Source organism: Bubalus kerabau, chromosome 7, assembly GCF_029407905.1.
Source record: "Bubalus kerabau isolate K-KA32 ecotype Philippines breed swamp buffalo chromosome 7, PCC_UOA_SB_1v2, whole genome shotgun sequence".
Lineage (NCBI taxonomy): Eukaryota > Metazoa > Chordata > Mammalia > Artiodactyla > Bovidae > Bubalus > Bubalus kerabau.
The window spans coordinates 95,278,880-95,294,018 of NC_073630.1; the positions used below are offsets into that span (position 1 = coordinate 95,278,880).

Genomic DNA, 15,139 nt, shown 5'->3' on the forward strand with positions numbered 1-15,139 from the left:
TACTTGGGTTCTTTTTGTCACAATATTATTTCACCAACTATGTCAATATGTCAACACTGTCCACATACAAATAGTCACATTGTGTTCCACATATGAAATTTTACACGACTTTAAGATATGAGAAGGGACCTCTCTTTGAGAGCAACAATGTGAACATACAATAAACTTAGAAGCATACTCACACAAAAGAATGTTGAACCACCAAGTTTTAAAAAGACACGTGTGTTACTTCTTGCAGTCCTCCACCTAACTCAAATGTAGGCTAAGCGAAGTGATTAGCATTTAAATATTTCAGTCACTCAAAGAGTTCTCCCCAACTGTTAGTGGCCTAAGAGTCAGACACAGAATATCAATGCTTCCTTGTTACTCACTAGAACTTTTGTTGTTTGAAGACAAATAGGAATAAATAGGTTTTGTGTTACTGCAGTAGGGATGTGGGTTGGATACAAGAAACATATTACTGCAGGAGGTGGAGAAATGTTCTGAGAATAAGACATCATTCATACTGCTAGCATAAAACATGCATAATCCATCCATGCAATAGGACTTCTCAAAGATACTTCCCAGCCACCATCATTTTATATAATACATCAAGCACTGGGAGGTGCTTAAACTCTTTTATGCCAAGGAAAACAGAGGTACCTTAAAATCAACAGGTACAGATATCCTGACTGGCTTTCCAGTACGCAACTAAGAGACACCCAGCCAGGTCTCTTGCTCTCAGGAGCTGTCTTGCTCTCACACTGTCTGTATCACCTCTTCCGACTCACTCTCACATTCTGTCCCGCCATTTAAAGATGAAACAACCAAATCATTTGATTGTTTCATCATTAAAGTCTTTGAAGGAAAAAATGTTCAATGGCCTTAACTAAAGTTTTCTTCTTTAGTCACAAGGTGCAGTGGAGCAGGTGGAATGGTCTAGGGGATCAGAGGGATATGTGGTAGATATCACTGGGATTAAGGAAAGGCTGGAGGCCAGGCTCAGACAGGTGCAGAGCGGTAGGTGCCAGCAAAGTACACAAGCCCACGGTCTGTCCCAGTCTTGAATGAATGGCAGCCCAAGTGTGGACCTCTGTACTGCTGGCGATAGAGTCAGTATTTGGCTAGAGCAGATAAAAAACTGAACAAAAAACACCTTTGCCTTTTTAAAAACAACAGTAGAGAGAGTTTATTTGGAAACACAGACCTCCAAAATGGAAACATATACCAGCCGTTCATATGATTAGTAATTCAGGGTCTTCTTTTCTAAGTGAGTCACAGAAAAGAAAAAACCGGTTCCTGATGTGTGTGTTGCAATTTATAGTTTGCAAAGCACTTTTGTGGACTCTCATTTTGGCTATTTCAAACAAGCTTTGAAGTGTGGATACCTTTAGTCTCAAGTTACAAATGATGAAACTGAGGTTCAGAGAAGTCCCTTGGTTATTAAATTAAACAGTCAGGATGTGGATCCAGACCCTCTGAGTCGATGTCTCGTGCTCTTTTCCTGAATGTGGGAAATCCTTGCCAGGTACTAATCCAACTGAGCAATGCTAGGGTTTTTCACTAATGAGGTTTTATAGAGATACAGTGGAGGCAGAGAAAGAAGAAAAAATAAATCAACACATTCTTCCTGTGGGAAAGCAAAAGTACCAATTTCTTAAATCAGCCTGTAAATGTGAATTACATTTTTAATAGGTATTTAAGGATATTAGTTGTAAGTCTGAGGCATGCATGCTCAGTTGCCTCAATCATGTCCGCCTCTTTGTGACCCCATGGACTGTAGCCCACCAGGCTCCCTCTGTCTCCAGGATTCTCCAGGCAAGAATACTGGAGTGGGTTGCCATGACCTCCTCCAGGGGATCTTCCTGACCCAGGGATCAAACCCACATTTCTTATGTCTCCTGCATTGGCAGGTGGGCTCTTTATCACTAGCGCCACCTGGGAAGCCCCATAAGTCTGATGAGGTCAGTGTAAAACAAAAAGCAAGCTATACAACAAAAATTATCAGAGAAATACTGAGGTATGAGGAATAGAATCTACTTGGCAGATGGGTGGTAGCCTTTGTATCTCTCTGTAGGGAGTTTCCCTGAAATTATTTCTAGACAGGAGTTTAGTCACAACTTAACAAGAATTCAGTGCTTCCTCTGGTCCCATGGAAGCTGGGCTCCTGTCAGATGGAACCTTCCAGGCAACATCGATTGAGTCTGCTTGCCCAGAGTGAAGGATTAGGACCCTCCTCCTCTTGTGACGGTAATATCTAAAAGTTGTTTACCATTTTGTTTGAATAGTTTTTAAGTGTTATATATCCCTGACAGCACAGGGGCTGTGTTACCACCATTTACCAACTGAAATGCTAAGAGATTACAGGATGAGGTGATATTCTTCAGTAGTTAGAGCCAGAGAATAACCACAAATTTAAAGATGGGGAAATTAATCACAATTACATATCCTGCCCTGAACTTACCCTCTCTTCCTGAGTTTAAGTCTGTCATTTATCAACCTTTCAACTATCCATTTCACTCAAGTGTTTTTTTTTTGAGGGGGGGGGCAGGGGGATACAGACTTTAATTGCTTTTAGGTGGCACTAGCAGTAAAGAATCCACTTGCCAATGCAGATGTGAGACACACGGGTTCAATCCCTGGGTGGGGAAGATCCCCAGGAGAAGAGAATGGCAACCCACTCCAGTATTCTTGCCTGGAGAATTCCATGGACAGAGGAGTCTGGAGGGCTACAGTCCATGGGGTTGCCATGAGCTGGACAGGACTGAGCAACTAACACTTTCACTTTCAATTTTAGTTTATTTCAAGCTCGAGCAGTTAATAACATACACTTCAAATAATAATTACTTGAATGCTGATATTTTTGGTTTGCTCATTTGTGTCCGTCTCTTTGCAACTCCATGGACTACACAGTCCATGGGAGTCTCCAGGCCAGAATACTGTTGTGGGTAGCCTTTCCCTTCTCCAGGGGATCTTCCCAACCCAGGGACTGAACCCATTGCAGGCAGATTCTTTATCAGCTGAGCCACCAAGGAAGCCAAAGAATACTGAAGTGGGTAGCCTATCCCTCCTCCAGTGGATCTTCTTGACCCAGGAATTGAACCAGGATCTCCTGCCTTGGAGGTGGATTCTTTACCAGCTGAGCTACGAGGGAAGCCCATTTTTGGGGTTGCATATCAAAGTAAATAAAATCTGCAAAGAAATGATGCAAAATTCCACATATAAGCTAAATGAATCATAGGTGAGGGGCACACGGCGTTTCAAATTATCCAACATCTTTCACAAATGAGATGTCTGAAAATATAATAAGTACTTCCCATCCCTAACATACTATCACATCCCTATTTAGTTTCTCGTTTGCCTTTGTCAGGCTGATCAATGGGTTTAGTCGCTAAGCCATCGAAACAAGACTTGACATTGATCACTCATATTTACGACACTTTGAAAGATTAATGACACAGCCCCACTTCATACGTTTTTTTCACACTCATTCAAAGTCAGTGCTGGTTAGCATGTTGAAATTGTGGGAGAAGTTTTTCTTCCCCTACTAAAGCACTTTCTTATTTTTCACATACTCTATAAGAGATCGAGAATGCCAAGCAATTCACCCAAAGTGAAGATACAATCTGGCTTGGAATGCCCTCCTCTTCAGCTGAACACAGTTTCTGAAAAGAAAAATCGACTTACCCCATAAAACAGGCCAAAATAGGGAGAGACGTCGTGTTTGAAAGTGTTGATGAGGGATAAGATTTCATCTTTGTAACCCCAGAGCAGTTCATCCACCGTGTGGGTCACAAAGAGCTTCTGCTGATAGGCCCTCAGCAGGGCCTCGATGATATCCCGAAGTAAGGGCAGCTGGGTCCATTCCATGGCGGTCTGAGGAGCACAGGCAAATTCAGACAGCTGTGTCTGCGCCCCAACCACCTACTGCCCGTTCAGCAAAGGGGGCTGCAGACCTAAATGTAAGTATTGAGATCAAACAGCTGAAAAATCAGCCAGTGAGCTCCTCTCTGGCTGAGAGTGAAATCTCTTCACTTATTGTCCTTTCTCAATATTACATTTCGTTAAATGTGATCCTCACTTGCAACCCAGGAACCGCAGAAAGGGAACAACTCTTGCAGTGCATTGGCATCGTTGCCACAAGGTGGCACCATCTTCCTCCTGATCAAGGCTAGAGGCTGGGGGTGCCCCCATAAACTGCCCCATTAGGCAGCTGGGCTGGGCCTGATCTGGGGTCTAATACTTTCCAGGTCCTGGGTCCACCATAATTGTCCAGGCGCATATGTAGTGGTCACCTAGGAGTTAGGATGGGAGCCTCCGAGGGAATGAGTAGAAATTTCTTGGGTCTCATGTATTTTCATTAGCTATAATTGCTGTTAAAAACAGAGCCCAATAAATCATACTAGGTTGGCTTCAACAGCCCAGTCTCTGCTATTTAAAAGGAGGTGGGGGAAAGTCAATACATATTTTGAGGATTAAAAAAAAATCCATCATAGGAAGCTAAATATGTACACACTACTATATTTAAAATGGATAACCAACAAGGACCAATTGGAACTCTGCTCAGTGTTATATTGTGCCAGCCTGGATGGGAGGGGAGTTTGGAGGAGAATGGATACATGTCTGTGTATGGCTGAGTCCCTTAACCAGATATACCTCAATACAAAATAAGAAGCTAAAAAAAAAAAAGTAGCAAGTAAATGCTATTGCTAGAGTTTCTGAACAAAAACAAGAGGGAAAATAAACACTTTAAATATGATCAGCTACCCTCCAAAATCCTAGAGACACGCTTATTTGCACAAGTCTGATACTGAATACACAGGAAGAAACTGAAAAAAAAAAAAATCTTAAAATTTGCACTTTGTCACCATTTGAAGAGACCACATTTGAAAGACCTCAAAAAGAGTCTAAAATGAACTTTAAAGAACGGAATTGCTAAGTCACTTCAGTCGTTTCGGACTCTGTGTGACCCCATAGACAGTAGCCCACCAGGCTCCCGTCCCTGGGATTCTCCAGGCAAGAACACTGGAGTGGGTTGCCATTTCCTTCCCCAATGCATGAAAGTGAAAAGTGAAAGTGAAGTCGCTCAGTCATGTCCGACCCTCAGCGACCCCATGGACTGCAGCCTTCCAGGCTCCTCCATCCATGGGATTTTCTAGGCAAGAGTACTGGAGTGGGGTGCCATTGCCTTCTCCAAAGAATGGAAGGGGAAATATATATATATATACACACACACATATTAAAAAATTAAAATATATACATATTAAATATATATATATATATACACACACACCTACATATATAACTTAATAGCTCCTAAAAGCCCCTTGGACTGCAAGGAGATCCAACCAGTCCATCCTAAAGGAGATCAGTCCTGGGTGTTCACTGGAAGGACTGATGCTGAAGCTGAAACTCCAATACTTTGGCCACCTCATGTGAAGAGCTGACTCATTGGAAAAGACCCTGATGCTGGGAGGGATTGGGGGCAGGAGGAGAAGGGGACGACAGAGGATGAGATGGCTGGATGGCATCACCGACTTGATGGATATGAGTTTGGGTATACTTCGGAAGTTGGTGATGGACAGGGAGGCCTGGCGTGCTGCGATTCATGGGGTCACAAAGAGTCGGACACGACTGAGCGACTGAACTGAATTGAACTGCAAAGTAAAACTGTAATGGACTTAGCTTTTTCCTTTCTTCTAAAATCCACAATAATGAAATTTAAAATGCCTACTTACCAATGCAGGAATATTTAATGTTCTAAGTAAGTCAATTTTTGGGTCTCCAACAGATTTGTCTCGTTCAAAAACATAGGCCTTGTTGCTCACAGCGGATATCGTTGTTCCATTATCTCCAAATTGAATATCGTCCTTGTTTCTGAGTTCCCTAAAAGAAAGAAAAGGATCTTGTTTGAAAATAGGCAACACTTTGTTAAGTAATACACTTTTCATTTTTTTCATCATCAAAGTTATTTTCAATATAACATTCTCAGTATACTGGGAGAAACTGCAGATACTGACCCCCCCTAAACACTGGAGATTCGAGCTATAATGTGGGAAGGAAATAAGACCCCAGAGAGAGTGAAAAACCTGTTGCTTTCCTTCTTTTCCCCCATAATTTGGAAAAGCAATATGGGGTTACTTTGACTAGGCAATCAAAGCCAATAACTCTCTCCGAGGTTATAGTTTGGTTCTAAAACATTTTCAGATTTTTCAGTTCATAGATTCAGTTTCCATTTCAATATGTCTACCAGTGTCTTTTTATTTCTAAGTTGAATTCAATTGAAAATTAATTTAACAAAATGAATGTCCAAGGCTTAGTCAATTAGAGGAGTTCATTCAGTGTTTTGATATCCAGTTCAACCTGGTCCAGGAGAGTGCCCCCAAATGAGGTATTGGCAAAGTTGGTAGGAAGTGCCTATTGCCAGGCCTGGGATTAGGGTGAGGGAAATGATGCACCTGTCTTGGGCACAAAATGTAAGAGGGGCCCAAACACTCCGTAATCAAAATAAATAATATTTTAGTGCAATTTTAAAAATCAAAATTAATGTGAAAAATTCATGATGAACAAAGTATCAGAATTTTACATAAAAACAAGACCGATGTTTTGTTCATTAAATGCCTCATGCCAGTTGTGAACCTGCCTGGTCCACAGTAGATGGTCATTAAATTCCCATGTTTTTCCTTCTCTCCCATGGTTGCGTACTATTCTTGCTGTTCCATCTAGGGCTGTGCTGTCTTACCTGGTAGGCCTGTGTCTGCTGAACGTTTGAACTGGGGCTAATTAGAACTGAAATGCGTTGTAAGGGTGAGATACACACCAGATTTCAAAAACGGTACCAAAAAAAAAGAATGTAAAATATCTCAATGTTTTAATGTCGATTACATGTTAAAAAGATACTATTTTATTCTGTTTATTTTTAAATTGAAGTATAGTTGCTGTGCAATATAAGTTACAGGTTTACAATATCAGTTCAGTTCAGTCACTCAGTCGTGTCCAGCTCTTCGTGACCCCATGAATCGCAGCACGCCAGGCCTCCTTGTCCATCACAAACTCCCGGAGTTCACTCAGACTCACATCCATTGAGTTGGTGATGCCATCCAGCCATCTCATCCTCTGTCGTCCCCTTCTCCTCCTGCCCCCAATCCCTCCCAGCATCAGAGTCTTTTCCAATGAGTCAACTCTTCACATGAGGTGGCCAAAGTACTGGAGTTTCAGCATCAGCATCATTCCCTCCAAAGAAATCCCAGGGCTGATCTCCTTCAGGATGGACTAGTTGGATCTCCTTGCAGTCCAAGGGACTCTCAAGAGTATTCTCCAACACCACAGTTCAAAAGCATCAATTCTTCGGCGCTCAGCCTTCTTCACAGTCCAACTCTCACATCCATACATGACCACTGGAAAAACCATAGCCTTGACTAGACGGACCTTTGTTGGCAAAGTAATGTCTCTGCTTTTGAATATGCTATCTAGGTTGGTCATAACTTTCCTTCCAAGGAGTAAGCGTCTTTTAATTTCATGGCTGCAGTCACCATCTGCGGTGATTTTGGAGCCCCCCAAAAATATAGTAATTCACAATTTAAAAAATTAATTTATAGTTATTATAAAGTATTGGCTACATTCCCTGTTTTGTACAATAAAACCTTGTAGCTTATTTTATACCTAATAGTGTGTACCTGTTACTCCCCTACCCTTAGACTGGCCCTTGTTCCCTCCCCACTGGTAACCACTAGTTTGTTCTCTATATCTGTGAGTCTACTTCTTTTTTGTTATATTCACTAATTTGCTGTATTTTTCCGATTCCACATAGAAGTGATATCATACAGTAATTTACCCTGCTGTGACTTATTTCACTTAGCATAATGCCCTTTAAGTACATCTAAGTTATTGCAAATGACAAAATTTTGGTCTGTTTTTATAGCTGAATAGTACTCAATTGTATATGTGTATGTTTGTGTGTGTGTATACATACCACATCTTTATCCATTCAGAAATGATACTATTTTAGAATGAGTAAAATAAACATATATTATTTAAATTAATTGCCTGTTTCTTTTTACTTTTTTGAATGTGGTTACTAGAAAAATCTGAAATTCATATGTGATTCACATTATATTTCCATTGAATAGAGCTAATTTAGAGTTTATAATTCTGACACAGGCATTGGGCAACAGGGTTACTCACCACCTCCTCCAGAGGCCTTTCCTGACCACAGTCACAAGTTGGGTTTCTCATCCCTATACCACACCTCTGGCACTCAATCATAAACCCCTTAATGACATAATTTAGATTGTAAATGAATAACCTTAACATCTCAGGTAAATTGTAAGTAAGTCTTTTTTTCCCTTGGGAAAGGGTATCTGGATAATTTTAAGGCTTTAATATAAATTTGAAAACTGTTTTGAAGACTCTCAAATATAATCATTTCATCACTTAATATAGTCATTGATCAAAAACAGCTCTGTGGGGTTTCTCTGGTGGCTCAGTTGGTAAAAATCCGCCTGCCAGTGCAGGAGATGTGGGCTTGATCCCTGATCCATAAGGAAGATCCAGAAGTTGCTCCATGCCTTGGAGCAACTAAGCCCGTGCCCCACGACTAGTGAACCTGTGCTCTAGTGGCCAGGAGTAACAACTACTGAAGCCTAGCAGGCCTAGAGCCTGTTCTTGGAAACAAGAGAAGCCACCGCAATGAGAAGCCAGCGTACCATGACTAGAGAGCAGCCCCTGCTTACTGCAATCAGAGAAAAGCCCTCGTAGCAATGAAGACCCAGTGCAACCAAAATAAATAAATAAAATTAAGAAACAAAAAACCAGCTCTGTGATGACCTAGAGGGGTGGGATGAGAGGTTCAAAGGGTAGGGATCTATGTATACATACAGCTGATTCACATAGTTGTACAGCAGAAATGAACACAACATTGTAATGCAATTATACTACAATTAAAAAAAAAGAGGCGGGTGGGAAGGAAAAGAAATCAGTACGCCTCTTAAACCTGTTCTAGATTTTAAAATAAAGAGACAAGCAAACAAGAAACAAATGCTTACCTACACATGCATGAAAGTAGACACGTCTCTGTTCTTCTCTAGTACTAAACAGCAAGTTATGCACAGTAATATAAATATCTGAGACTGCACAGCTCTTCCAAAGGTTTGACCATACAATGCTTTTTGATTTCACAGAGGACTCCTGAGAGTCCCTTGGACAGCAAGGAGATGAAACCAGTCAACCCAAAAGGAAATCAACCATGAACATTCATTGGAAGGACTGATGCTGAAGCTGAAGATCCAATACTTTGGCCACCTGATGGGAAGAGCCAACTCACTGGAAAAAACCCTGATGCTGGGAAAGATTGAAGGCAGGAAGAGAACGGGACAACAGAGGATGAGATGGTTGGATGGGATCATCGACTCAATGGACATGAGTTGGAGCAAACTCGGGGAGACAGTGAAGGACAGGGAAGCCTGGCGCATTGCAGTCTGTGGGGTTGCAAAGCGTTGGACGCGACTGAGCGACTGAACAATACCAACTTAAAACTACCTGGTATGGTCCCTGCTGCTTAGAAGCTGAAAATAAATCCCACTGATGTCAAAGGCCCAGGACAGCACAGGCTCAGAATACAGTTTACTATTTGCTAATCACAATGATGGTCCTGGTCACTCAGAAAAGGTTGAGTTATGCCCCATGAATTATTTTAATATGGCAGGAAAATAAATGATTGATTTGAGATTACTTCATTTAAAACCATTTTTAAAGAAGTTTTTACTTTTTAAAACAAACAAAAAAAAATTTTTTTTTTAACTCCTGAAGGTTCAGGCAAAAACCTCACCACACAGAAGGCAAACAATATGCCTGAGATCAGGAAATCAAAAGGAAAAATTTTAATCAGTTGAAAAACTAACATCTCTGCCGTATCTAATTTCTCAGAGTTGTTGGATAAATTGGATACATTCAATATCACCACATAATCCTATCTCCCTTGTCATTTCTGTCCTCCATTCACCCAAGGCTCTCTGTTGAGGATTCCTGTAAGAAGTGGCTGAGCACACTGAGTAGAGTGCAGGTTGAGATCTGACTGCCAGGCTTCGCATTTAATCCTGGCTTCATCTGTTACTAGCTTCATGCCTTGGTTTCCTCATTTATCAAATGGAAATAATAGCACTGCTTCCTTGTAAGGCAGGCTTCCCTGCTGGCTCAGATGGTAAAGAATCCGCCTGCAATGCAGGAGACCTGGATTTGATCCCTGGGTTGGGAAGATCCTCTGGAGAAGGGAATGGCTACCCACTCCAGTATTTTTGCCTGGAGAATTCCATGGAGAGAGGAGCGGGGGGGCGGGCGGGGCACAGTCCACGGCATCTCTAAGAGTTGGACATGACTGAGAGACTAACACTCTCACTTTCCTTGTAAGGCTGCCATGAGAATTAAATCCACAGAAGCTTGTCATCTAGTCAGAATACTACCGAGCACATACTAAGTGCTTTAGGAAACATTAGCTTCTAGTACCCAATGGGAAAAGCAAAGGAGAAAAGGAAAGATATAAGCATCTGAATGCAGAGTTCCAAAGAGTAGCAAGGAGAGATAAGAAAGCCTTCCTCAACGATCAATGTAAAGAAATAGAGGAAAACAACAGAATGGGAAAGACGAGAGATCTCTTCAAGAAAATCAGAAATACCAAGGGAACATTTCATGCAAAGATGGGCTCGATAAAGGATAGAAATGGTATGGACCTAACAGAAGCAGAAGATATGAAGAAGAGGGGGCAAGAATACACAGAAGAACTGTACAAAAAAGAGCTTCACGACCAAGATAATCACAATGGTGTGATCACTCACCTAGAGCCAGACATCCTGGAATGTGAAGTCAAGTGGGCCTTAGAAAGCATCACTACAAACAAAGCTAGTGGAGGTGATGGAATTTCAGTTGAGCTATTTCAAATCCTGAAAGATGATGCTGTGAAAGTGCTGCACTCAATATGCCAGCAAACTTGGAAAACTCAGCAGTGGCCACAGGACTGGAAAAGGTCCGTTTTCATTTCAATCCCAAAGAAAGGCAATGCCAAAGAATGCTCAAACTACCGCACAATTGCACTCATCTCACACGCTAGTCAAGTAATGCTCAAAATTCTCCAAGCCAGGCTTCAGCAATACGTGAACCATGAACTTCCAGATGTTCAAGCTGGTTTTAGAAAAGGCAGAGGAACCAGAGATCAAATTGCCAACATCCGCTGGATCATGGAAAAAGCAAGAGAGTTCCAGAAAAACATCTATTTCTGCTTTCTTGACTATGCCAAAGCCTTTGACTGTGTGGATCACAATAAACTGTGGGAAATTCTGAAAGAGATGGGGATACTAGACCACCTGACCTGCCTCTTGAGAAACCTATATGCAGATCAGGAAGCAACAGTTAGAACTGGACATGCAACAACAGACTGGTTCCAAATAGGAAAAGGAGTACGTCAAGGCTGTATATTGTCACCCTGCTTATTTAACTTATATGCAGAGTACATCATGAGAAATGCTGGGCTGGAAGAAGCACAAGCTGGAATCAAGATTGCCAGGAGAAATATCAATAACCTCAGATATGCAGATGACACCACTCTTATGGCAGAAAGTGAAGAGGAACTTAAAAGCCTCTTAATGAAAGTGAAAGAGGAGAGTGAAAAAGTTGGCTTAAAGCTCAACATCCAGAAAACGAAGATCATGGCATCTGGTCCCATCACTTCATGGGAAATAGATGGGGAAACAGTGGAAACAGTGGCAGACTTTATTTTTTTGGGCTCCACAATCACTGCAGATGGTGATTGCAGCCATGAAATTAAAAGACACTTACTCCTTGGAAGGAAAGTTATGACCAACCTAGATAGCATATTCAAAAGCAGAGACATCACTTTGCCAACAAAGGTCCGTCTAGTCAAGGCTATGGTTTTTCCAGTGGTCATGTATGGATGTGAGAGTTGGACTGTGAAGAAAGCTGAGCGCCGAAGAATTGATGCTTTTGAACTGTGGTGTTGGAGAAGACTCTTGAGAGTCCCTTGGACTGCAAGGAGATCCAACCAGTCCACCCTAAAGGAGATCAGTCCTGGGTGTTCATGGGAAGGACTGATGCTAAAGCTTCAACTCCAATACTTTGGCCACCTCATGTGAAGAGTTGACTCATTGGAAAAGACCCTGATGCTGGGAGGGATTGGGGGCAGGAGGAGAAGGGGAGGACTGAGGATGAGATGGTAGGATGGCATCACCGACTAGATGGACATGAGTTTGAGTGAACTCCGGGAGTTTGTGATGGACAGGGAGGCCTGGCGTGCTGCGATTCACGGGGTCCCAAAGGGTCGGTCACGACTGAGCGACTGAACTGAACCCAATGGGAGGGGCGCTTGTGCTAAGTTCTCCAGATGCAGAGATTTTAAGACCTGGGTCCTGTCCTCAGAGAACCCTAGGCAGAGCACAGCAGGCTGCTGTTTACAGGGCTACCTCACAGGTAGAAAGAGCTCTGAAGCTGATCCCAACGTGTCATGTCAGAGGAGGGGCGGCGACTGGAAAGGGCGCCCCGAGGGAACGCGGGGCTTGAGCGCACTTAGTTCTGGAAGGAGTCAGCTCCCCCAAGGTGGGAGGGTGAAGGGGCTTCCGAACAGAAGCAGAGCGAGAACAAGGTAGGCGGAACCACAAAACCGCACAGGATGTGTTTCTTAAGTGGAGAGTGAGAAAACTGCAGTGGGGCGGAAGGTTACACACTGCGGAGGCAGTTCAGAAAGCGCAGCCGCAGCTTTGGGCGTGGCTGGGAAGGGAGGTGCAGCCAGGGTCGATGGGAGGGCCCGGGAGACAGGGCGGAGCGGAGAGGCGGGCCAAAGTCCTGGTCTGAGCCGCGAGGTCCGGAACCTTCTGTCCCCAGTGCCCTGGTCAGCTGGGTTAAAGACTGAAAACCAGAGCAGGACACAGAGAAAAAGCACTGGATCAGGGTGGGGGTAGCCCATGTTTGTTAGAGATGTACAAGAAACAGCTTTACTCTTGAAGATGGAAATGGTTCCGCCATCCTCCAATTGCTACCCTGACTCCGCTGGCTCACCAGGACTGCACGTGCATTTAAAGCCCACCTGGTCACTTCCTTTTTGTACAGGATAAAAAGGCAGATATTTTTCTTACTTTTGGCTTAAAAAAAAAAAAAAAACTGATTTAGCTAAAGCTATTTCTGTTTCTATTTTGAGGGGAAAAAAGATATCAGAAAAGAGCAAGTCGGGTTTATAAAAAAGAGGTAAGCATTCTGTTAAAATAATGGAAACAATAACCATGGCATTTAAGATTTTTCTATCATCTCTTTGGCATTTATATAGTTTGGCTCTAGAGTTGAGGTAAGGACCAAAGGAATAACAGAACAGCATTTGAAACTTTAAATAGAATTCCTACCTTGGCTAAATTGCAAGGAAACAAATCCATAAGAAATTAAATGTCGGGAGGGGGGGGCGGGGCGGGGGTGGGGGTGGGAGGAAGAATACAAGAAAATAGACTCAAACCTTTGGAGGAAGTATGACTTTTCAAGCTCAGAAATGATATAAATGTTCATTAAAGAAGAGGTTTGGTTACATGTAAATTTAAAAAAGGCAGTTGCCACAATTATAACAAAGGATTAATATCATTATTATATAAAAAGTTTATAAGTGCCATGAACACACCCAGTTTCCCAGATAGGAAAGCTGGGAAAGGACAAGAACTAGCAGAGTGGAAACACAACTGGTTGGCAAACATTCAATCCACGTGGTGATCAAAGGATGGAACAAGAACTGACCAACATGTCTAAGAAGTGAGTGGGGAAGTATAGTAATATATTCCTCTATCTCTTGGATATTATCACAAAAATGTATTTGTACAAACAAGACAAAGACATACATGGGAAAATACCTATCACGTAATATTAAGTGAGTAGAATATACATGTATGTATATGAATATGTTTCCCAGGTGGCACAGTGGTAAAGAATCTGCCTGCCAATGCAGGTAGATGCAGGCAACTTAGGTTTGATCCCTGGGTTAGGAAGGTTCCCTGGAGCAGGAAATGGTAACCCGCTCCAGTATTCTTGCCTGGGAAATTCCACGGCCAGAGAAGCCTGATGGGCACAGTCCATGAGGTCACAAAGAGCCGGACACAACTGAGGGACCGAACATGCACACACGCACATGAACATAAAGAAGTATATACAGTATAAACCCAGTCATGGAAAAATGAGAATATATCCATTAGCACTGGTTATCTTAGAGACAGTGAAACCATGGAGGGTAGCAGTAGTTTTTTAATTTACTGTGCTTTCAAATTTATCTTTGCTGCTTATATATATTATTTTTATAATATAAAATATAGTTTACACTTTTAAAGATAATGCTGTATATGACATTGTACATGTTGATTACTTCATAATTCAGTATAACTTAATGGTCAGTGAATTAAAAAAGAAAACACTTATGAAATACTTATCCCTCACATCTTTTTCCTTACTATCAAAGCAGTAATATGACCTTATAAAAGAAATTAACAATCCAAACAGCAAAGCTCATAAAGTAAAAAAGGAGATACTTATCGGGATGTTGTAAATTTAGCAACTACATCTTAGAAACATGAAAATGACTTGAGAGGGCCTTTGGACAAATTAATTTTTAAAATGCGTGAAATGTCAAAGAGTAGGGAAAATAGAAACAGAAACCTGACAAAATGAAAAACCTCAGAAAGGATGCAAAAGTCACTGAATACACAAATTTAGGCAAATAGGTCACCAAGCAATAGGATCACAAGGCAAATTAACTTTGTGTCAACAGACCTGTCCCAGGACTGCTCAATCCACAGCTTAATAAAAATGTAAAAAACATGTACATTCCTTAAACCAGACTGACCGTTTTGTTTTTTTTTATCTACATGTGGAACTTCCACCATATTTTCCCACAAACAATATTCTGGACTCACGACTATGTGACAACTTTGGGAGACATAACACCGTAAACTGTGTCTGATCAGTCAAGCCCAGCACTGCCCAGTGCGGTCTCGCCCACCTCACAGACTCCCACCCCCAGACCAGTCCACACTGACCAGTGGAGGACCACAAGGCCTCCCCTTCTCTGCAGACACACAGCTGACTCAGTCAGGAGGGAACCGTGAGACTATCAAATGGCTGGGGGTGGGGT

At 42.1% G+C, this 15,139-nt stretch overlaps 1 protein-coding gene across 1 annotated transcript in view; it reads right to left on the minus strand.

The window, feature by feature from the left end:
* SCARB2 (scavenger receptor class B member 2) overlaps positions 1-15,139 on the minus strand; it is a 79,394-nt gene that overhangs the window by 26,774 nt on the left and 37,481 nt on the right. Inside the window, exons 3-4 of the mRNA XM_055588828.1 lie at positions 5,718-5,865; positions 3,667-3,855 (exon numbers count right to left, since the gene is read on the minus strand). Of these exons, the coding sequence (XP_055444803.1) occupies positions 3,667-3,855; positions 5,718-5,865 (337 nt within the window). The remainder of the gene's footprint in view (positions 1-3,666; positions 3,856-5,717; positions 5,866-15,139) is intronic.